The 25458-nt window shown below is 43.5% G+C and overlaps 1 protein-coding gene across 8 annotated transcripts in view; it reads right to left on the reverse strand.

Annotated features, from left to right (window-relative positions):
* LOC106737083 (N-acetylated-alpha-linked acidic dipeptidase 2) overlaps positions 1 to 25458 on the reverse strand; it is an 88284-nt gene that overhangs the window by 58942 nt on the left and 3884 nt on the right. For 4 of the 8 annotated variants that reach the window (XM_019496398.2, XM_019496396.2, XM_059721711.1 and 1 more), the window contains exons 2-9: positions 20590 to 20701; positions 15380 to 15566; positions 13141 to 13242; positions 10532 to 10657; positions 8579 to 8765; positions 7337 to 7430; positions 6710 to 6808; positions 1237 to 1322 (exon numbers count right to left, since the gene is read on the reverse strand). In XM_019496398.2, coding sequence (XP_019351943.2) covers positions 1237 to 1322; positions 6710 to 6808; positions 7337 to 7430; positions 8579 to 8765; positions 10532 to 10657; positions 13141 to 13242; positions 15380 to 15566; positions 20590 to 20701 — 993 coding nt within the window. The other 4 variants (XM_019496401.2, XM_019496399.2, XM_059721737.1 and 1 more) reach the window with 4 other exon arrangements.

Consider the following 25458-nt stretch of genomic DNA (forward strand, 5'->3'; position numbering starts at 1 on the left):
GGACGAGGGGGTGGAAAATACATTTTCCAAGTTTGCCGATGACACCAAGATGTGGGGAGAGGTAGGCATGCTCAAAGGGAGAGAGAGGCTGCAATTAGATTTAGACAGACTACAGAAGTGGGCGGATGGTAATAGGATGGGCTTCAATGTAGACAAATGTATGGTGCTGTACCTGGGGAGAAGGAACCCAGAGCATACATACAAGCTGGGGAGCTTCCCCCTTGTGAGCACAGAGGTGGAAAGGGATCTTGGAGTCATTATTGACTCCAAGATGAACATGAGCCGCCAATGCCAAACCGCAGCCAGCAAAGCCAACCGCACCTTGTCGTGCATCCAAAGATGCATCTCAAGCTGGTCCAGAGAGGTGATACTCCCCCTCTACGTGACAATGATCTGGCCTCAACTAGAGTAATGCATCCAGTTCTGGGCACCGCACTTTAAGAAGGATGTGGCCTGCCTTGAGAGGGTTCAGAGGAGGGCCACCCACTTGGTTGGAGGGCAGCAGGACAGGCCCTTAGAGGAGAGGCTGAGGGACCTGAACCTGTTCAGCCTCAGCAAGCGGAGGCTGAGGGGGGATTTGGTGGCTGCCTACCAACTTGTTAGGGAAGATCAGCAGCAAATAGGAAGAGTCCTATTCCCCCCAGCAGCATCTGGGGTGACGAGGAACAATGGCCAGAAGCTGCTGGAGAATAGGTTCGGGTTAGAGAGTAGGAGGCACTATTTCACTTTTAGGGTGGCTAGGATCTGGAACCAACTTCCTAGGGAAGTGGTCCTTGCTCCAACCAGTGGTGGGGGGTTAGACTAGATGATCTATTCAGGTCCCTTCTGACCCCCAACTGCTATGAAACTATGAAACTATGGAACACCCAGGCATTTACATTCAGAGTTTTAGATACAAGAACATGAAATAAATTTGGATTCAGACCTTAGTTCAGGGTCTGGACACTCTAGCAATGATGGAATTAGGATCCAGAGTCCTGTTCATCTCTTTGCTAGGGCTTCATCATTTGTGTTGTGCTAGAAAATGCTGGGATCAGGCTGTATGAGGGAATGAGGAGCCAGGGACTCTCTAAAACTGGGATGTCTTAGACCAAGAACTATCATTCTTTTATAGGTCTCTGGGGAATATTGTGATCAGAGTGTCAGGATGACCCAACAAGCCTTCCCCTCTCCAAATCTCAAAGTTGAACCTCAAGCTACATAAGAGTATCTTAAGTCTATACAAACAAACCTCACCTGGTTCCACAGTTCCTCTGAGGATGCCAATAACATTGTAAATTCGTGTTATTTTATTGTTAGTGTGGACATGCATCCTAATCTTTCTGAAACAAAAAGCAAGAGAAACAATAAGATCCCATGTCCTCAACAACAATAACCTTTAAAATTCCATTCTGATATGATATAGGTAAAAGAAATACTTACCACTGCCATGTATCAATAAACACTGATTAACACTTAAAAAGTTGAAAAAAGAATAAATTTCATTTTTACGTCCTAAGGATTATAATCCAATCCTACTATCTAACCTGAAGTTCTTAGTTGCTTTTCAGATTTCTGTCAGTTCCATCTGAAGGTGAGATTCCTGCTGATCAAAGAAACCAAGTAGAAATCTTGACCTTCAGACTGAACTAACAGAATTGGAAAAGCAGCCAATAATTTTGGGCTATTACAGAAACATGCATGGTATAACAGCAAACTATCAACTAATGTGAAGACGCGAATCTACATGACTTGTGTAGTGTCATCCCTGCTTTGTGGTTCAGAAACATGAAATACATATGATAGGCACATCAAGAAACTGAACAACTTCCACATGAGATGTCTGCATAAGATTTTAAAAATAAAGTAGGAAGATAGAATATCAAACACAGAGGTACTGAAGCGTGCAGGGCTGACACACTTAGAAACCACTATCAAGAGGAGGTTGCAATGGAACAGCCATGTCAGGAGAATGGGAGGAGACCATATGCCCTAGAATATATTGTATAGTGGATGTCTGGTGTGCCACCACTCCTGGTTGGACCAAATCTACATGTCCAAGATTTGAGATGGCTCTAGAAAGTGGGGTACCGCTTTCACCCTCTATGGTAGTACCATGACGTGTGCAAAAATTATATGAAGTCATTCAACACAGAAAGCTGGGAGGAGCAAGCAGAATTCTGTCCAATCTGGAGAGAACATCTGGCACTGGGTACAGCTCAACATAAAGCGGGTTTCATCTAGAGAATGGAAGCAAAGCGAGAAAGAAGAGAGCAGCATCCTTTAACTTGAACTCCGACTCAGACACAACATGGATCTGTGAAACTTGTAACAAGCTGTGTCACTTTTGAACAGGGCCAGCTTTATGGGTGGGCAATGTGTGTGACTGCCCAGGGTGCCATGGTCAGGGAGGGTATCACATACATACACATACATGTGAGTAGCCCACGCTCACAGTATCATTCTCCCCCTGCCCTGGCCTGGGCCGATCAATCTCCACCCCAAGCTGGAGGAGCAATGCCCAGCCCAGCCTGCCCCCGACCTCCAACCACTGCTCTGAAGGAGCTGGGCTGGGCACATGCAGGTTGCATGGCACCTGCTCCAGTCTGCCCGCCTTGCTCACACAGAGCAGTGGTGCCTGTCCACTCACCTGCCTGGAGCACCATACTGCTCCACCTCCCTGCCAGACTGAGCCCCAGCACCCTGCTCACCTGCCTCAGCCTCTGCCTGCAGCAGTGCCGCTGACTTAGGTGCATGCAAAAATACAAGTTCACCCAAAGCACCATTTTCCTTAAGGCCAGCCTTGCCCTGAAATTGGGCTTGTCAGCTACAATCAGATTCATCAGGCATCTGACTAGACCTCTTACATGTATACCATGATTCAGAGGATCAAGAGTTGCCTATGATCTAACAAGTTGCTAGCTCTTCTGCCGACTAGTTGTATAACCTATAAATCACAATACTTCACACTACCCATCTGTAGAGTAGGAATAATCATATAAAACTTTGTGCCAAATTATCTTGTAATGTATGAATGTAAAACCTTGTACATGGACAAAGTGCTAAACAGGATTACTAATTTACAGGGTCTACACTAGTGCTGTGGTATTTTTATTTGAAATTCTTTATTGACAGAAGGATACTGTAAGGAAAAACCATCCAACACACGAAATCCCTAGGCTTTCAAATTTCTTCATAGAATTTGTCACTTTGGTATTAATTAGAAGTCCCATATCAGATCAGCACCAATATAAGGAAAATTGACAGTATTGGCAATTGACTTTTTTGGCCGATGTGGCTGATAATGTCACTGATAAATGCCCTGTGCATGCGCACAGCTGCAGCGCAGCATGCAGGTTGCCAGGAGTGCAGCCTGGCAGCATGCAGAGCTGCCAGGTCCGGCTGGTAAGTCTGTTGTGAGCAAAGGGGTAGGGAGAGGGAAGGAGTGTGGGGCGGAGGCGCAGATTGAGGTCCTCGAAGTGAGGGAGGGAGAGGGAGTGGGGCAGGGGCTGCAGCAGGTGCTCCCCAACCAAGTGGAATGGGGCATGGGATGGAGCCACGAGTGGCTTGTCTGTGATGTGCAGGGAGGGGGGTGGCTCCTGCCGCTGCATGCAACCCAGGAGGACATGGGGGGGCGTGTGCCCCTGGACATGCATAAGGCGAGGGCAGGCTGCCACAGTGGGCTGGGGTGGTGCCGGGCTCTTCGTGGCAAGGGGGAGTGGGCCGGGCTGTGCTCAGGGCAGGAGGCAGTGGTGCTGGGAGGAGGGTTTGGAGGGGCTACTGTGAATTTTGGGATGTCTGCAGCCCCTGTAGGCCCCCTTCCAGCACCACTGCCACCCACCCTGAGCTCAGCTCAGCCCAGCCCAGCCCAGCCCAGCCCAGCCCCCTGCCAGGAAGAGCCCAACACCACCCCAGCCTCAGCCAAAGCAGCAGTCTGCCTTCACCCCATGCACAGATCCAGGGGCACACCCCCCACCATGCCTTCCCAGGGTGCGCGCAGTGGTGGGAGCCACCCCCTCCTTCCCACATCCCCCAGATGAGCTGCTTGTAGCTCCGTCCCATCCTCTGCCCCACCTTGGCAGGGCACCGCCTGCCCCTGCCCCTGCCCCACTCCCACCCCCTCCCTCACCACAGGGGCCCCCATCTGCCCCCCCAATGCCCCTTACCTCCCCCACCCTTTCCACCACAACAGACTTACCAGCCAGAAGCGGTTCTCCATGCTGCCAGGCCGCATATCAGCAATCAGATTGGTATCGGCTGATATGGCTCGTTAAAAATCAGCCATCGGTATCAGCCCCCAAAAAATCTCTATTGGTGCACTCCTAGTATGACTTAGGCACATGGCAGTAAAACAGCCTAAAATACTCATAAAACATACGAGTAAATTAACATCAGGTCTCCAATTCACACACACAAAACACTGGAAATGTATTCCATTTTGACACAATGCTATGACAATACTTACTTATGCAAATATACTTTTAACAAGCTCAAAAAACTAAGCTGCATTTTTATAGAAAAGTAATGATAAAATCTGATTAAATGGTAATTCCAAAAGTTGCTGTCAGAATGGTATGTAACAACTAAACAGTGAAAGCAGAGGAATAAATTTAATATTTAAAAAAAAATGTAAGATGGCAGAGCAAAGTGTTAAAGCTTTGTCAAAAAAAGAACCCAACAAACAGAAATGAAAACCCATTATGAGCAACTCTGTAAATGAAGGGTAAATATTCAAGTCAGCTTCCCTCTGTAAAACAAAATACACATTTGTCTGCACTGGGCAACATCTCAATGGCAAACCTATATAGCTGTCAAAACCAATACCTTCTTCAAGACAGATAATGAATTTTTGCCCAGAAGAGAAGCTAACCTGAAAGACTTGGGCCTGCAAATAGTAATACCATTGATTAATTTTTCATATGTGAGTAATAGTCCCACTGGGCTTAACAGGACTATTTATATTCTTAATTTCTCTGTTGCTTAAGTTTATGCAGAATCAATACATACTGAATCCAGGGCTGATTCTCTAGGATCTTACTTAAAGGTTACAATCAAGCAGGTTAGGATATTTAAGAAATATCAAAAGTCCTTCTCCAATTCCTCATGGAATGAGTCTAGCATCCCAACATAATGTACTCTGTTAATTTATTTTATTATTTCTTCTCTGTTTATTGCCCTCCAATTTGCTCAAAACATTTGCCTGGTTTGTCTCATAATAAAATCTATTCTGTCAGAGTTTGTTTGCATGCCTTAGAAATTTTAATTGTATTTTAAACACAGGTACTGAAATTTATAATTTAAAGCACATCCATATTCCTGGGTGGAAAGGGACATAACACACATATCATCACTATCCCATCCTGTTCATGATTGTCCTCACCATCTACCCTCCCTCTTGTGATGGAACATGACCTCTGAAATAACTGCAGCCAGGGTTTATGTTGCACATTACTGTAGTAACACAGGGGTTGGCAACCTACAGTCTGCAGCCCAGATCCAGATCAAATGGCTCTACAGGCATGAGGCTTCAGCAGAAGGAAGCTTCAGCCGTGGGGAGAAGGGGAGGCAGCAGGTGCTTTCCCCATGGTGCCATGGGGGAAACTGCCCACCTCTGACCCAAAATGGGTGACTCCAACCCACAGCCTGAAAAGGTTGCCAGCCATGACTGTAATGTAATCTGCCAGATGGAAACTAGGATGGAGGAGCAACATTCACCCTACTGAAAAACTAGGAAGAGACAGCACCCACCATGTTATCAACCAATTCTCTGTCAAACATGGTTTGTGAACCATACCACTACTACTAGCAAAAATGACTGGTTTTGTTTCATTTTGCAAAGTAGTATATGTATTTTTTTCCACACCTTCTGGAGAAACAGCTGCCCTCTGGGATCTAATGCCAAAGAAAGGTCCTAGAAAGACTTCCATGGGTGTGGGAAAGGACAAGAGTAAACAACTGCTTAGGCACTTAGGCAACTTAGTGAACTGCTCCTTCCCCTCCCCACTTTAGATTACTAGTCTCTTGTCACTTTAGTTTTCAGAAACAATAGGAAAGGACAGAACCCAACGTAAAGAAAAGAGGGTTTTAAATATATGCTTTTCAGTAGAAAAAGACAGACCTCATTGTCCAATGTTACATTTTAAAGATAGAAATGGTGCCTTAACTTAGTATAAGAGTTAGGAAGAGAAATATACGAAGTCAGATTCACGGGAACAGACGAGACACCATAGTAGGTCAGACCATGGGTCCATCTAGCCCAGTATTGTGTATGCCACAATGATACAGAGCAGATGCTAAGGAAAGAGTATTTGTTCAGGGCCTGTCCAGGCTTCTTATTGCACTAGACATATACTGCATGAATTTGTCAAAATCTTCTTCTGAACCTGGTTAAGCTGCTGATTTCTACAACGTCTTATGGCAATGAGTTCCACAAGTTAATTACAGTACCCATTGAACTCGATGGCATCCAGTGTCCAAAATCAATGACGGTCTTGCCATTGACTTCCGAGAACACTGAACAAGTCTATAGTTTTAACAATTTAGTATAGTTTCAAATACTAATGATCATCCAATAATACTATTTTCCCAAAGGGGACTTAATTTCTTCTCTATGTTTCAAGGTATAAAATTCCTCAAAACCATACATATTTCCCCCTTAGCTTTGCTTGTCTCCCTCCCCACCCTCCCTGCCCTCCCTTTTATTTTTTGCAACAGAAATGCTCAGACAAACCTTGCAGAATAGTTTCCCATAAATCCAGGCCCTACGTTGTAAGGCACGCTGAGGCTTCCCATCCAGCTATCATCAGGTGCTGCAGGTCCTCCCATGATGCTGTTAAGTGAAAACCAAGACAAATACAGCTGGTCAATATGTAAAAAGCAGAAGTCAAATAGAACATCACACCTACAATCAAGCTAAATTTAAAATGTTATATTCTGCATAAGAGGTAGGCTTCAGGAAGTTCCTTCTTTCATATATCATGCTGAGTATTCAAAATGCCTGTAAATTACCTTGAGATCCAGTAAGGTGTATAGAAGTTTCTTACCAAGACTAAAATAAGGATACAGATTTAAAGCAGGAAAAAATAAATAAAAAAAAGTTTCTGGGCCAGTATTTCTACCTTGTGGAAAAGCAGTATTTCTCCCTTGTGAAAACAGAGTTTTTATGGTTTCTTAAAAATATGTTTTTGTTCGGTTTTTTGTTTTTGCCAGGTGTTTGTCCTTGTTTTCTATTTCTGTAGTATTCATTAAAATTGTATTACACAAAAACAGTCATGCATCAGCCTTAATGTATTTATACAAAGAAAGCAGTACACACAGAAATACCCAGTCCATGTGGAGAAGACTGAAGTCCACCTACCGTAACAATATTTCTGCATCATAATAGCCAATGGGATGAACTGGGATTACGGGTATTCCTACTCCTTCATCAACTTCATATCTGAAAGTGTACTCTGAGAAACCAAAAATATTGTAATATCAAGTTTTACTATCCTCATCAGTTTGCATATTAACTAGAATTATTTTTTTTTTTTAGCAATAAAGAGCTGTTTAGTAGCTACAAGGGTCTATGTACCCTCTCCCATTACGTCACCTCCAATAAATCAGCATCCTGTCATAGGACAGGTATTAATACCATTGGGTGCATCTACACATGCTACTAGTGAGATGCAACAAACTGTAGCAGTAAACTTCATGCCGGAGTCAGCTGCTCCTGGGCACAATGTTTACCTGTGTGCCTGGGACCACAGCAGTGAGAGTCAGGGCACAGCATCCCTAGGCTGGCAAGGGGTCTTGCGGGGGGTCAGCCCCAGGCTCTGGGTGGTGGCATCAGACTGCAGAGGAGCTGGCTGGGACATGAGAGTCCTACACTGCAGGGCTAGGTGGCAGACTTTAGTACCCTCATGCCCCGGCCAGTCTCGGTTACCATATACACATGCGTTTTGGTGCAGTAAATTACTCCGCCATAGGATAATACTATACTAGAGTAATTAATTTACTGCATCCTAATAGTGGCACACATGTACACTGTGATGCTTTACTGGAAGCTAATTAGTCAACTCCACAGTAAAGTGTATGCGTAGATGCACCCATTGGCTACAGTGGCTACTGTGACTTTAATGCAAAAAGTTTCATTCCCTGTAAAGAGTTTACAATGTTTTTTCTGCTTGGAATTTATGATCAGCAAGGAAATATATATCCAAGCAAAGCTATTACTTCTCCTTGATGGCAGCTATAAGCCAGTTTAAATTGGTCCTCCTGAGAAACATAGCTCCTCCAAAACTCAATAAATCCTAACTAATTTTCTATTGCTTAGCCTATCCGGTTGCGGATTTGTAAATGGTCTCACGCTTGGATCACATGTAAAGAGACTTGCCTAGAAACTGTTTTTTCTGTCTAACTCAAAGGAGGCCAGCTGGAACAGGGTGCCGTTATGACTTGAGCCTGATCCACACAAGGGAAATCAAATGTTGCTGGAAACCATTTGTGCTTTGTACTTAAAGAGAAAACACTAGCTTAATTGCTAGTGACAGGACAATTTTCAGAACTAGGATAGAAAGTACTGGTATCACATGCTTCAGGGTATGAATCTGCCACTCACCTTTTGCTGGGTAACCTGGTGTGAGAGGATCTCCTGCCCCATTCAGGTTCAGCACATTCCCACGCTGGGCTCCACCTCCTGGAAGGTTCCAGCCCTTTGGATAGGGATCTACTCCAGACGCACAGTAGTCAGCAGGGTCTGAATAAAGTATAACTCCTCTGGCTCCTGCTAATATGGCATTTTTAACCTACAAAATTATCTGTCTTTAGGAAATGCCAAATGTCTTTATGCAGCTAAGACAAACCTGGACTTTATATCATGTTGCCAATTGGGAGACATGTTAGAGATCGCACATGGCAGAGCTGGAGTTGTCATTATCAATGGAAAAATATGTCTAGGTGTAGCACGCTGTTGCTTATGTTACCATAGTGCCAAGAAGCACTGATCATTGACTATAATCTCATTGTCCTAAAGATGGGGCACAAGACCATGTCAGGATATCTGGGTGCTATCTCATGCTCCTTGTCAAACTGACTACTTGTATAACTTTAGAAAAGCATTTACCCTCTGTGCTTTGGTTTCCCTATTACAGAGTGTTAATGATACCTTTCCCTTCAAAATGCTTCAACTCTATAGTACTCACTGGGCTTGTCTACATGTGCATTTATGCCAGTTTAAATTTACTACGCAGGAAGTTACTGCACAGTAAGTAGAAATAGGCATTGTCTACCTGTGCAGGCATTAAAGCACATTAACACTATGTGTGGACTAACTTGGGACTAAAGTTAGTCCCAAGTCAGTCCACACACACAGTGTTACTGTGCAGTAAGGCCTCTACACATGCATTACTGCACAATAACTAATTAGGTGTAAATTTGATACCTGCATGATGCAGGCAGTGGCATACCATGGGTCCCTGGAGCCGGGGGGGGCAATGCTTGCATTTGCACCACCCCGCTCTCCCCCCTCACCCCCATCCACAGCTGATCGCCAAGCGGGGGAAGTCCCACCCAGCAGCTGATCGCTGAGGGGGGGTGGGGGGTGGCGATCCCCTGGGAGCCGGTTGCCAAGGCCAGAAAAGCCAGCGGTGAAACTGGAAGGGCTGGCAATGAAACCAGAAATGCTGACAGGGGAGTGAATATCCCCTGGAGGACCCAGCTGGTACCCCCTCCGCCAAGCCCCCTCCTCCCAAGGGCCCAAGCTGCCCCCCGCCAAGGGCTCAAGCTGCCCACCCCCCCGCCCAACCCCCTCCATTGGTATGCCACTGGATGCAGGTTATCTGTCAGCAACTTTTCAGGCTGGAATGACCTGTCTGAGGTCAGAGGTAGGCAGGCAGTAGGACCTGTCTGCTGCCACTGCTTCTCCCCACCACCGCAAAGGGAAAGCTCTCGTAACTTCCTCTTCTTCCCACTGTGGCATAGGAGAAGCTCCCTCTGCCAAGTGCTTCTAAAGGCCCCAGACTGCTAAAGCCAGATCTGATAGCTCTGCGGGCTGTAGGCTGCTGATCTACAGAAGCTGTGGAGTTTCTATCACTCGGAGTTTTTAAGCACAGGTTGGAAAAACACTTGTGCTGGATTTTTTTAAAGAATTATGACCTTGCCTTGATTAGGGTGTTGGATTAGATGATCTCTTGAATTCTGTTCCAGCCCTAGTTTTCTGTGTCTTTTTGTGAATCTGTTGAAGCATGTTTTTAGAAGTTTGTATTCATCTTGGGAGTTTCAATAGCCAACTAATCAATATCTTTTTGTGAATTACCATTTGGATACACTTATGCCACAGACACTCCAAGCCTGATTCTGGGAACAGCTCAGGCTCTATGTTCCAAGTTATAATAAAACATTTTATGTTATACAAATGATACATGATATCTTTCTTTGTAACCATTCAGAAACAAAGGTTAAATGTAGTGGTTGAATCTGTTTCTCACTAAATTTCCATCGATTCCAATGCAAGCAAAATCAGAAATGTTGCTAACTAATTATGATTTTCAAGAAAGAAAAAAAAACCTGTTACTTTATTTCCTCTGAAGATTTTCCCATATCTGGCAATGACGATCTTTCCTGTACAGTTAATTCCCAGCTCACGTTCCAGCTTAAAAAAGTCTTCCGTGCGACCATAATTCACATAGACCAGATCTGCCTGTCCGGGGCAGAAAGACAGCTACAATCTTGCAATTTAACTTTATTTAGTAAAAATCTGTTAGGCAGTAGGTTTAGTCTTTGCCCTTATACACTCCTAATTCTGCCCCTAATACAACCTATGGCAAAACCCTCCCAAAGTATTTTACAGAAAAGCCTATGTCATTGCTGGAATTTTCCTATGCAATCCAAAGTTTAGAAGCATCCTTACTATGATGTTGAAAAATACAGTACTAGATTGTTGCAAAGTATCTGTATACTTCTCATGGCCATGAGTAAAGCAGCCCCATTCCTAATATGCCACAGTACAGTTGACAGACTCTCTCTCATATTATTTTGTCCCTATACATGATATAGCATATGTGGGGAATGCTGGCTGGGATAATCTATTATAGAAGAGTCAAGAGAGGGAATTAGCCTTATTAATCTGAAGTTACTAACTCTCTGAATGAGTTAGTATAGAAGAATCAATCAGATAGACTTTTGGGACTAAGAGTTTTTAGGACATGAATATATTTCAGATACTGCTATTTTCATTTAGGTAAAGGCATAGTGGCAGGGCACTTGAGGCATCTCATGGCAGCTCCAGAGTTGTAAATTCAAGAATTGTTCTGGATTCATGTTAAAGGCCACAGCCAGTCAACTCCATTATTAGAAGCAGGGATCCAGAGATGCCAGACTCAGATGTTAGCCACATTGCTTCCCTGTGTGCTGGTGGCTGTGGAAGCTGATACATTTTAATCATTGTAGACCTTTAGGCACAGGCAGATAATGGGCACTTCTACACGAGATGCTAACTGCGCAGTAGCCTAATAACACTGCTCAGTAGTGTGCCAGTCAAAAAGCATGCTAATACACTACTGCACAGTGTTATTGGGCTACTGCGCAGTAAGCATCACAAAAAACCATGCTCCGGTGCTACTGCATAGTAACTGTAGTTACTGCTCATTTAGTTAGTACATCATGAGGCAAGTACTAAACCAAATGCGTATTAATGAACTTGTAGACTTGCCCAATGGATACTTTAGGAAAACTTTTAGGGTCCTGTCAAGACTTATTTGGTTCTTTTCCATGTGGAAATCTATCACGCAGGTGTATAGGGAACACACCTATATATATCTGAAGTATATCTAGCACAGATATACACCAGAAGTATATCCAGCATTTTTCATAAAGACAAAACCCTTTGTATACTATAAATCTGATTCATACAGCCTTAGGGCATTTTTAATGGGAATTTTTAGCTTCAGTGGGTGTATCTACACATGAGCAGTTTACATGCTAGTAAACTACTCACAAGTAATTTCTCCCAGGCAGGTGTCTACACATGCAGGGAAGTGGAAGTAGATTTGCTACTAATGGCAGCAAACTGCTCCCACTTTCTGGGGCCCTGCAATGGGCCCCTGCCACCACCAGGAAGAGCTCTAGGCTCCTGCTGGGTGCTAGCCCAGGGGCTGGCAGGGAGCACCAGGCCAGGAGACAGCTGTGTCCTGGGCAGGGCTGGGACACTGCACCCTGCCCCTGTCTGCTGCTGGGGTAGGCACCATGTCCTCCTGCCCCAGCAGCAGGGAGCTCCTGGCCCCAGCTTTCCAGCTCCATAGGGGATTGGGTCCTGCTCTGCATGTGGCCAGGGGCTGGGACCTGCCCCTCCCCTACATGTCTTTCCAAGCCCCATGCGTTAATCACCCAGTGCCCCTGGCTGGGACAGTTCCCGGCCCCTGGTCCTTCACAGGGCAGGGGCTGGAGAGCTTGTTCCCTGCTCAGCTCCATGATTGTGAAGCTGGGCAGGGAACAGATTTCCCAGCCTGTTCCCCACCCAGCTCTGTGTTCGCAGAGTTGAGGGGGAATAGTTTCCCCAGCCCCCACCAGCAGGGAGCAGCTCCCAGCAACAGCTTCATGGTGGTGGGGCCAGCACAAGGAGATAAGGATCTCCCATACCCCTGCTCCCAGACCTCTGCTCCGAAATTGTGATTTTGGAGCAGGGAATGTGGAGCTCCCTGCTGCCAGGGTAGGGAGACATAGTCCTTGCCTGAGCTCATGAGGCAGAGCCTGCCCTGGCAGCAGGCAGCTCCTGGGGGCAGGGAGCAATCTCCCTCCTCCTGGTGGCTGGCTGGCTGGGGGACGATTTGCTCCTGATCAGGTGTCTACATAAATGCTACTGCACAGTACGTAATCACAAGTAAATTTGCTATTTGCATTTGCAGGTAGCAAATTTACTTGTGATTAGCAAGGTTAACTGTGCAGTAATCCTGTACACATGCAGACGCACACACTTACTGCGTAGTAAACTACACTACTACACAGCAAAGCATCTTGTGTATACTCTTGCTATCAGTGTCTCTATATCATATGAGAATTCAATATTTACCCCACCTAATTGAGATCACTGCAAAAATGTTTCAAGTCAAGAGGCGTACAGCATCGTAACAATTTTCCAAAACTTAATTTAATCTATCAAGGCTCTGTAAGGAATTGTGTTCTTACCTCTGATGTTCCTTGTGCTGAAAAAGCATTGTATGGTGGCAGCATACCGGTAATGTTTTCATATCCCTGAGGGGGTGGCTCAAACAACGATGTATTGAAAATCTACCAAAAATCCAAATTGAGTACAAGTTAATTTAGTAGAAATTTTAGTCAAATTCTTCCTTGGGCAACCTAGCTGAAGTTTGCACAGTAAGTTTAGTTATTTAAAACTGTGTACTGTTTTAGACAACTACCAGTATTTTACATTTAATACACAAAAGCTCATATATAACTCATAAACTTGACCTCAAATAGAGGCTTAGTGGTGATAATTTTATGCATTTTGTTCATACATATCAGTCCAGGGACTTTTTGGTAATTTTGTGGTTTTTCCAACTTTTTCCTTTACTTATTCAGTAGTATTTAAGTACTATTGTTTTAATTCCCATCCATGTTATTTATATGCTCTTAGGTCCAATCCTACTCTTATTCATGTAATCACAGAGGTAGTTAGCCATGCTACTCTGAAGTCAGGCTAAAGGTAGGGCAGTGTGACACCTTAAAGACTAACTCGTTAGAAACTAATTGGTTCAGAGAGGCTTGAGCTTTTGTAAGCAACAACTTACTTCATCAGATGTTAGGAACAACTATTCATATAATGAAATACTATTCAGTATAAGTAAAGGTGGAAGGACTGGATTTTTCAGCAGTGTTTTGTAAAATGAAAAGAATAACTGATAACACAATTGGTTCAGCAAAGTTTTATTGTACTAGTACTTTTTAGAAAGGGAAGGACAAAAATCATGCATCAATTTTTCTGAAATTTCTGCTTTATTTTTTTTATAGGCTCCATCTGGTAGAAAACTGGCGTGTGTATGTTTACACATACACTCTCTGTCTCTCATGTACATGCATATAAAGACTGAGAGGTCAATTATATAAGAGATCAGGAATGCTAAGATTATGGTTGCATATGCTGATTTAATTCAGCCTCTTTGGTTTGTGCTTTGTAATAATGTGCATTCATGGCACTTTAAGATCACTGCACTGAAAAAAAACAACCCAGACCATCATGAGATCAACATCCTGACCCCCAGGGGTCATCAGTAGGGCTGGAACCTTTATACCTAAGTGTAAACCACAGACTGTTACACACAGGACACGTCTACACATAGCCATAGCGATGTACAATGGCAATGTAGCTCAGTGCTATGGCAAGGTAGCATCGGCAGGCACAAACTGATGCTGATGCTACATCGTCCTAGTGGCTAGCTACCTGGCTGTAGTGCATCATTACATCAATGTAGCTGCTCAAAATAACCATGCACTCAGCACGGTTAGGTGCTTAGGTGTTACAGTCTGCGGTTTACACTATGGCTGTTACTGCACTGTCATTTAGTATTTCCTAAAGCAAGTATTAAATAACAACTGCGCTATGGGGGCACTGTAGGCACGCCCATGGTGAAGTGTGTGACAGCAAAGCTAAGTGGTCATCCTCTGTGCAGACCAGCACTGGGCTGGGGCTGAGGAGGGTGGAATAATTGCCAGTGAGTTTCATAGATATTGCTGCTAGCAGAGGACTCGCTGATCTTGGTTCTGTGTCAGGTTCAGAAAGGGAGAGCAAGCAAAGACTCCTCTTCCCATTTCCCTTAAACTTGACCTTCTGCCTCTCTCGCTCCATACTAACCCCTTCCTAGGCCCTGTTCCCCTTTCTCCCCTATTAACCTCTTCCTAGGCCCAAGTATAAATGCCCTCTGGTTTTATGCCAAATTTGGCCTCTTTGCCACCAGCTCCTTCTCCTGTTCCACTAGTTTCCAGTTCCTGTCTCCCCAGGTCCTTGTTGGATTTCAGTGTCTTACCCATCAGCTAGTTGCTTCCAGCTCATTTTCCAGTCTCCTTATGCAGCCAATGCTCCTCCCCCCATGACCCCAGCCATAGTCTTCAATACGTTGTATGCTCTTTGTTCCAATCCACTCCCCATGCCTCTCTCTGCACCCAAGTCTTGTTCCCTATGACTTCATTTCAGGCAGATTTCTCCTTCTCTTTTTGGATGTCAGCAGTGGAAGCACTGAAAAAACAGATATGAGAGTCTCTGCACTGGTGCCCAATTGCAAAATCATTTGTAAGGAGTAGTTTAAAACATGTGCTGACATCATCCACCTGCAGACGGTTCTTAGATTGTGAAACAAGATAGTGGTGTGAATACAGATGGGCCCTTTCTCTTCAAAGAGTTAATGATATATAATCATAGTTAGATCACCTCATTCCCCAGGTCATCAATAATTGAGATGTAGTTGGGCTTTGTTTCATTTGGGTAGGAAAGGAGTACATCATAATGAACCAGCTCTGCTGAATCCAGCCCAAATGATTTCCATTGGTCTTGAATTTGCTTGGCAAGATGGAAATTTTGTTCTGTTCCTGCGAGATGAGGAAGCTTTGTAAAAGAGCTAAAACAAAAACAGAAAGTCATGGATAAGCAATACATTCAGACAGGACCAGAATAGTGGATCTGAATTTTCACATCTTCAAAACATGTGCACACAGTACATTGCTACAGATTACATTCATTAGATATAAATTTGACCTACCTAATAAGATAAATTATCAGAGAATGAATCAGGATAAGGTACAAAATGTAATAATGAAGGAACTTTCCAAAATCCTAAAATAAATCACAGCAGCTTTTCACCCAAACTGTCAGAGCACTGTTGTGGATATGGGAGCACTAATCAGTTTTAAGGACATTCAGGAAAAGAACCTGAGCTGAATACCTGAGCTGAACATGTTTGGTTACATTTTTTTTAAGACAACTATTTGCAAGGATCATCAATTCATTTCTGATGAAAACATGAAAGGCGTAAGAGATCCTGATGAGTCTTCTGCTCATATAATCTGAAGAAACAACACAGGTGTGTTGGGAAAAAGGAATAATATGTAAAGTTGTTAATATATAATGAAATTCCCCAAATTACACGGTGATGGTTGTGGTATATCCTAGGGATAAAATGTGATGACAAGGTATAGTTAAAATAATTAATTCAAACTACCTGCTTTTTTAAATAAAAGGATAATATGACTGCTGTTAACAATATTTAAATACGGAAAACAAAACAAAATTAAGGTAATTGTGATATAAGCATTCCAACCTGAAGCCAGAATCTATTAACATCAATCACCTCAGGCTAATTCATTAGTAAATAGTAAATATAGAGAAAACATGGTCTGAAGTTAGTCTACAAAGAGCACCTTTACTCTGTGTTCGCTAGAAGCTGTTTTAGGAGCAGTGAAGGAGGGAGGAAGAGTGAGAGGGACTGTATATTTTCCTGCTTCCATCTTCCTTCTTAACAATCAAGTATTGCTCACTAATTACTTGTGATTGGGCTTGCTGGACTAATGGTTTGCTACTAAATGACCTGTCTTATACACCAGAGAGAAGATATAAATCTGCAAACTAGTGACTGTATACTTGACTCTGAATAATCCATCATTATTTGTGATTAATTAAGTACTGACAGTATGCTTAGCAATGCAGGGGGCATACATTCAGGTAATATGATGTTAAGTGATTCAGAAATGCTGTCTGTAAAATAAACTGAAGTAAAACACAGGCTATTTGTTCCATTTGTTTGTAAAAGACAAACCCTTACTACCCTTCCTGAAAGGCCATGGCACAAAGGAAGAAATGCTCTGACCTCAACAACTCAGTGTCTGATTGTGGGGTGGAAAACCAAAATAAACAATCAGTAAAAACATAAACCAGTTAAACAGATCAAGTTCTCATATACTAATAATATATATTCAAGTCCAAAATAATTTTAAAACATTATTTCCATGAACATAAGTCCTCAAACCTACATTAAATGGAGTTTTTCAACAGTAACACCAGATAAAAATAATTTGAACTAACACCATTACAGTGCTGTTCCAATTATATCAAAAACAAGTATTATAAAACAAGAAATTACAAAAATTAAGGTTAAGCTTAAAAGAAACCTGAAGATGTTCAGGTACAGAAACGGACAGGTAAGACATCCAAAGAGCTGTAACACTGTTCCGTTGCAATGCCATGCAATGATCATGCAATTATGGGTGATGTATATTAATACTTTTTGGCTCCAGATTAAAGTGATGTGCAAAGATGCCTCAGGGTTTATTTACTATTTTTCTCCTCGTGGTTTCACAGGTCAATGATCAACCAGGACAGAATTAAGGCTGAGTAGTCCCAAAGGTAATATAACTCTGCATTTTCTGACGTTTAAATTTTCCTATTCCCGTACAAGGGCTGCAGATAAAAGAGTTTACTGGAACTTCAATTAGGGTGTAGTGTGGGAGTCTTAACTATTCATTTGTTTTACAGTACCTTTAATGTGTTCTGGATAATGATTTACCAATAAAATGTCTGCAGTCCCTACTTTTTATATGAATTTTTCAAAATATTGAAGAAAGGTATTTGGCATATCAAAGGAAGCAAACTAGATTAAGTTAATCCACTACAGCTAAGACTTCAACATAATTACAGAGTTTCAGGGGTGTTGGTCGTAGCTGTGTTGGTCTAAGGACATAGGCAGACAAGGTTTTTTGGGTAAATGTGGTATCTTTTATTAGACCAACTAAATAGTTGGAAAACTAAGTAGATTAGATTATTTAGTTAGTCTAATAAAAGATATCACATTTACCCCAAAAACCTTGTCTACATAATTACAAAGGTATTTGTGTTGTTTTCAGCATGTATATTTTCTAGACACTCACTCACATGTACACATACACATACCCCACTTAGGAACTCTCTAATTTAATGTGAACACAAAAACCAACATAAGTTCCATGTACTTCATCAAGCGTAACTGATGATAGAAGTGAAAAATTGCAGTTTAAAACACATAAATGTACAGAAATCATGAGTTCTTTGGTCTCTTATAGACCCTCACAAACTTAACATGTCAAATATCATACTTTTGTCCTTCACGGGTAAGATGACCACATCCAGTGGGGGAAGGAGAGGGAAGAAGAGACAAAAGACATGGGAAAGAAAAAGGGAAGGAGAAAAGGAGAAAGAAGGAAAAGGAGAAAAAAGGGAAAGGGAAGAGCATGAAGTGGGGTGGAGACTAGGTCATGTGAGTACATAGGCAACTTATAAATCCGATCTTTTGCTTTGAACAATCTGCTGCAGCAGAGGCAGGAGACTGTTCAAATATCAACTTATATCATTAACCATGGGCGACTTAGGTTGGGTGTTTTGAACATGTTTGATTACATTTTTTTTTTTTTTTAAGGCTAATATGCACAAATATCATTAATTCATTTTTGAAAAAAAAAAAGAAAGGCATAAAGCCTAGGGACAAACATTACACAGAAACCAGTTTAAGTGATCAGAAACTGATTTAGATCTGTTTCAGAACAGAACAGCTATTCAGTGCTCATAAACCAGTTTGAAAATGGCAGAAACCAGTTTGAGTTAAACCTAGTTGAATGTAGTATTAGACTTCACTGATTTGGCTCAAACCAGTTTATGCAATGTCTGTCCCAGACCCCTTCCTGGTTTAAGATAAACCAGACACCCCCCGCATCCCAACATGCTCTCTGGGCTGAGTGGGGCTCTCTGCTCCACAGCAGAACTGGCCCCTCCCCTCTGATCCTTGGCTGGAGCTCCAGCAGAGACCTGTAGGCACAGCAGGGTCTGCTTGGCTTCCCCCTTCCCTACCTGCCCCCTCGCTGCTTGCTAGACAAGCAGGAATCTCCCCTCCCTCCCTCCCATCTCCCACAGCATGGACCCCAGCCCCACCAGCCCTAGGCATGTGGTACGCTAGCTGATGCTGAGAAGTGTCTCTGTGTGTGTCTCTCTCCAATTTCACTGGAACAGGCTGACAGAACAGTAACCACTTAGGACTGTTTGGAGCTAATCAACAGGTCAGCTGGTAAGCTGTTTAAGAAGAGTTTGAAGTAATGAAGAGAGGATATTGTTTTGCTAATGAGGTGATAAACACTTATCAGCCCCTTTCTGGCTTGCTCTCCTGTCAGTTTGCTGCAGACAGTATAAAGAAGCGGGGAGGGAGATTTAAAAGCTCTGTATCATCGACAGATGCATGCACTGCCCACACACCCCTCCCCTTGTCTCCGAGTGCTAGCAGGGGGCTGGAGTCTAGCAACACTCCCACCCCTTGAGCAAGGAATGGGGAAAAGCCTGGAATGGTGCAGGCAGGCCTCCTTAATCAGAGCATCCTGCTGGGACTTGGCCATGTCTCCCTTCATTTCAGCACTGTGCAAGGAAGGGAGGGCTGCTCTGGTGCCCCTTGGCTTCTATCCTGAGCCACTGCAGGCATGTGCCTGCATGTCTGGCAGGTTTGTGCAGTTACAAAGTGATTTAATCTAGCCAGGTTAGACTAACCTGCAAAGATTGAATCAATTCAGACTCAGGCTTGTTGAATGTCTGTCCCTAGCCAAGAGGTACTGATGAGCTGCTCATATAAACTGAAGGAACAACACAGGTGTTGGGGCTCAAACAGCTGTCTTTACTGATCATATACAATATACACAGCCTAGTTATACTGTAGATCTGGCAGGGTCCTCAGTGAGCATCACCACAGGGCTCACACATCAAAAACTACTACATATTATAAGTACAAAACCCATTATTTACAAATATGTGAATTTATTTATGAATGCCATTGGACTCTCGTAATATTTGCTTACATGGTTAGTATATTCCTACAGGGTGAATTATTTTCAGCTTTACACAGATTAGTTGGGTCACTTGATGCTGAGACACTGAGAGATTAATAAATAACTAGGGATTAGTTATTAAACTTACTAAATAACAGTTCACATAAAACAAATAGAATTACATACCTATCTCTGAAATTAAAACACTGTTCTTTGATGTCAGGATTTGGAAGATGCATAGGGGGAAAAGCTATACTACCTGGAGATGGGGTTATAGAAAAAAAGTTTTGAATATACAGAGAACAAGAACATATATACTCTCAATAGACGTTTTTGCAATAAAGAAGTATTATTCTTACTATATTATTTTCAAAAAATCATGTCTATTTATGAGTTGAGTCTACAACAATCTTTTTGCTATATGCAGTACTATTAATACCTGCATTTATTTAGACTGCGGATTGAATGGGCTCCCCAAAACTGACAAAAGAAATAATATCCAAAACACCAAGAACATGAAAGAATTGTGCTTGAGGAAATATTATTTCATCTATATTTACACATCCTTTATTTCTCACATCTTCCAGCTAGTTTGAAGAAAGTACTCATTGGAGTACAATAGTTTCTAGAAAGACAACTTAAAAAAAATAAAGTGAACGCTAATTTCTGGAATAGTTCTAAATATTCTGCACAGACAAAGTAATCCTAACAGATTTTAGCATCCTGGCCTTCAAAGGCTCTTTCTTGGAACTACTATGTTTACCTTGTGGCTTTCATGACTGATATAATTATGTGAAAACGAGGGCTTACCGAAGAAACTCCTTGATGTTTTCTGCTTTCATTTCAGCTACAAGTTTCTGCCTCATATCTTGATAAGCATATGATGAGCTGCCTGGTTTTACAGTTGGCTTCATAAACCAGCCTGAAAAATATCATACAATCTTGGTATTTCTCAAGAACCCTGATCTTCAACCACTTGAGCACAAGTGACCAGTATTATGAAAGCCAATGGAACGTTTTGGTGCCTGAACTACATGCAAAAATATTGGCTGGACTGGGTCTAAATTTGTAACAGGAACTAGAAAGCAAAACCTGTATCATTTACTGAATCATCTAGTGACAAAAGACAGTAAATCCTTCATAAAAACAGTTTTATTTAGATAGGTGTTTCTCTCCCACTAAGTTTAGAAATATAACTCCAAAGGAGAATTACTAATTGACTAGTTGCCAGTGAAAGGACAGTAAGATCCATCTTACTCACCATGAGAATGTACTGAACAAATGAAATGACCTGATCCTCTTTGTCAGAGACTCAACCCTGGTGTTTAAAGTCAAAAGCAAGCAGGAAATTTTTCAGGATGAGGAGCTAAGGCTCCAGGACTTCAAGGCCAGCCTCATAATATTTGGTGTTTTGGGGGAAATTAATTTAAAAATTGAAGAGCAAAGTCCCTTGGAATTTAATCAATTAAAGAAGAAAAATGTTGGCCTTGTAGCACAATGGATAGTGCATTGGACTTCTAGGTAGAAGAAGATATTCAAAGGAGAAAAAGAAGAAAGTACTAAAGGGAAGCTACAGCTGCTAAGTTTGGCCCTGGTTTTCCTTGCATATTTGTGTGGTTTGCCTTAAAAATGAAATCCTTTCCCAACACCCCTCCCCCCAAGAGGTCATTACCACAGCACATATGACTGTACACACTGCCTTAGCTAAAGCACACAGTAAATGAACAGAGAGAGGTTTCCTTTCCCACTTTGACTGGGGTATGCCAATGTTCCTGCTGGGACTTAAAGCCAGAGGCTCCTAGACAGACAACCTTGCCCCTCTGCCCAGGATCAGACCTACCACCGTATATGGGGTCAGGAAGGAATTGTACCCCATGGTCAGATTGGTATGGACTGTGGGGGTTTTAGCCTTCTGTAACTGGGGAGCATGGCCCTCTATCTCTTGACTGTATATTAACAACCTTTTACCAAAGCAGGACATTGGCTGTTATGGTCCCCTTGCTTTACCTGTGGCAGATTAGGGTGTTATGTCTTGTGCTGCATCAGGGTTACAAGTAGTTCTGCGAAGTGTTCAGTTATGGATTTGTATAGGATGATTTGGATAGGAATGATCCTGCCTTAGGCAGGGGATTGGACTAGATGACCTCTGGAGGTCCCTTCCAACCCTACTTCTCTATGAATTCCCTGATCTACCATTGACACTGGCATTAGATGTGTATGGTAACAGAAACATGGGCAGATTTGGGGGGGGGGGGAGAGAAGGGTGCAGTGGTATAGTTGTATTCCCTTTTGATTCCTGCTCTACCTAAAATTTAAAACCACTGCTTGGGAGGGGCAGCAGTGCTGAGTTAATTGACTTCATGGCTCTTTGTCCTCTCCTTGATTCCTGTTAATCTCTCTCTACCCCACAGAGGTTAATGACCCTCTATCCTTTTTAATGGATTTAATGTTCTACTATTTAAACTATCAAGTACATCCGTGAAACATGAAAGATGCCAAATTTTAGCCGATTTTGGATTTTAAACTTCACTGCAGAACAACAAGAAAGATTTTTTCCCTCCCTGCCTGCCATCTGACACCTCCCGGGAAGGAATTTTACCTGATCTACACATCAAAAAGCTACTCAGCACAGCTCACAAAGACACTCTCATGGACCTGGAGGGACAGCCTTCCATCTCCAGCTCCCTCTGTGCAAAAATGAAGTTTATTTCCTACCTGTGGGGATGTTTTACCATCTATACTTTTCCTAGAGCCTGACAAAAGGCCTTTGAGCCTGAAAGCTTGAAAAAAAGGACAATTTTCTTGCAATTTCCCAGTTGGTCTAATAAAAGGTATCATTTTGGAACTAAGAGTTCTAGTTTTTTGTATATGTACTATTCAAACTGTGCTTTCTTTCCACAATTTTGCTGTTTGCTACCCATTCCTCCTAATGTTTTTCTTGTATTTCCCAGCCCTGCAGACTGTTTTTAGCTCTTAAGTCTTGTGTGATAATATTAACTCAGGTGTATAAAGGACTGATAGCAAGGTATTGGATACACTGTCAAGCCATTCAAGAATGTGGGATTTTGTTTTGTAAATCTCACAAGGTTCAGTAAGGAGAAGCTCAATGTCCTGCACTTAGGGCAGAACAATCCCATGCACCAGTACAGGCTGGGGGCTGACTGGCTGAGCAGCAGCTCTGCAAAAAAGGACCTGGCCTGGGAGTTACAGAGGACGATAAGCTGAATATGAGCCAGCAGTATGCCCTTGTTGCCAGGAAGGCTAACTTCATACTGGGCTGCATTTGTAAGAGCATTGCCAGCAGATAAGAGAAGTAATTATTCTCCTAATCAGAACTAGTGAGGCCACAACTGGAGGACAGTGTCCAGTTTTGGGCCTCCCAGTATAGAAAGGATGTGGACAAATTGGAGAGAGTCCAGTGGAGGGGCAGTGAAAATGGTTCGGAGGCTGGTGCACATGACTGCTGAAGAGATGCTGAGGAAACTGGGCTTATTTAGTCTTATTTAGTCTGGAGAAGAGAAGTTTAATCTGTTCTCAGTAGTGACAGATGACAGACCAAGGAGCAATGGTCTCAAAATGGTCTCAAGTTGCAGATAGGGAAGTTTAGGTTAGGAAAAACTCTCTCACTAGGAAGGTGGTGAAGCACTGCAACAGGTTACCCAGAGAGATGATGGCATCTCCATCCTTGGAGGCATTTAAGACCTGGCTCAACAAAGCTTTGTCTGGGATGCTCTAGTTGGGGATGGTCCTGCTTTGAGCAGGGGGTTGGACTAGATCAGTGTTTCTCAACCCGTGGGTCATGACCCAAAAGTGGGTCACAAGAATAGATGAAAGGGTTATGAACAAACTCTAAAAATGGATTCTCCTTTAAAGTAGAAAAATGAGGGAAACTGAGTCTTTTACCATGCAGGCTGGCAGAGTACCAGCCTGCAAGGTGCTGCTTGGAGCCCCCCAAGCCCCACACACCCACCCCTGCCCCACACACTGGGGGCCTGGGGGTGGGGGGCAGCGGGTCAGGAGTGAGGGGCACTGGGCCCAGATCGATGTTTACAAATGGGTCTGGGTACAAAAAGGTTGACTACTGAACTAGATGACCTCCTGAGGCCCCTTCCCACCCTCATTTTCTATGATTGTATGAAAAGGGGCACAGTCCCTGAAGAAGGCTCCCATGCCTTCAGTTTGGTTTTATTGAGGCTGGACAGAGATTTGGCTGGGGTGATATGATCCCGGCACCCACTCCTGCCCAGGCCAGACCTGATGATCTGTTTAGGTCCCTTCCGACCTTAAGTACTATGATACTATTTATATACTTCTGCTCACGGGCAGATGTCGAAAAGGAGGGTGCGGAGGGTGCAGCACAGCCTCACATCTAACGCAGCACCTGGCTTTCTCCAGCCGAAGAGAAGCTAGAAACTTTCTAGTACCGAAGCAAGGGGCTATAGCCCTATGCCATCCCCTTGAAGATCAAAGCACAACCCAACAGGAGGAGGGGAGTGGGGAGTCCTTTGCTACATTATACATAAGTTTCTGTGGTTTTGTTTCATAGATTTCATAGACATTAGGGCTGGAAGGGACCTCGGAAGATCATCGAGTCCAGCCCCCCGCCCAAAGGGCAGGAAGTCAGCTGGGGTCATAGGATCCCAGCAAGATAAGCATCCAGTTTCATCTTGAAGGTGTTCAATGAAGGCGCTTGAACGACCTCCGGTGGCAGGCTGTTCCAGACCTTGGGGGCTCGGACAGTAAAGAAATTCTTCCTTATGTCCAGCCTGAAATGATCTTGTAGTAGTTTGTGACCATTCGAACTCGTCATCCCTTGGGGTGCTCTGGTGAACAAATGTTCCCCCAGATACTGGTGGTCACCCCTGATAAACTTGTAGGTGGCCATCAGATCACCCCTGAGCCTGCGCTTTTCCAGGCTAAAGAGCCCCAGGGCTCTCAGCCTGTCATCGTAGGGTCTGCTTCCCTGACCTCTGATCATGCGCGTGGCTCTTCTCTGGACTCTCTCAAGCTTCTCCACATCCTTTTTGAATTGTGGAGCCCAAAACTGGACGCAGTACTCCAGCTGCGGCCTCACTAAGGCCGAGTACAGGGGGAGAATGACGTCCCGGGATTTGTTTGAGAAGCACCTATGGATGCAAGCCAGCGTTTTGGTCGCTTTACTAGCCGCAGCATCGCATTGCAGGCTCATGTTCATCTTGTGGTCAATGATGACCCCCAAGTCTCTTTCTTCCTTAGTGCTAGCCAACATAGCACTGCCGAGCCTATAAGGATGCTGCAGGTTTTTTTTCCCCAAGGTGGAGAACCTTGCATTTATCGGCGTTGAACACCATCAGATTCTCATCCGCCCACTTGCTGAGCCTGTCCAGGTCAGCCTGGATCATCTGCCTGTCTTCTGGTGTGGATGCTTTGCCCCAAAGTTTGGTGTCATCTGCGAACTTGGCCAGTCCGCTTCTGACTCCAGTGTCCACATCATTAATGAAGATGTTGAACAGTATGGGTCCAAGGACAGAGCCCTGGGGGACCCCACTGGTCACAGGACACCACGATGAGTGACTTCCATCAATTACTACCCTCTGGGTCTGACCCCGGAGCCAATTTTCCAGCCAGTGGATCGTGGAGGACCCAAGGCGACAATTGGCCAGTTTCTCCAAGAGACAATCATGGGACACCAGATCGAAG

Source organism: Alligator mississippiensis, chromosome 1 (assembly GCF_030867095.1).
Source record: "Alligator mississippiensis isolate rAllMis1 chromosome 1, rAllMis1, whole genome shotgun sequence".
Taxonomy (NCBI): Eukaryota; Metazoa; Chordata; order Crocodylia; family Alligatoridae; genus Alligator; species Alligator mississippiensis.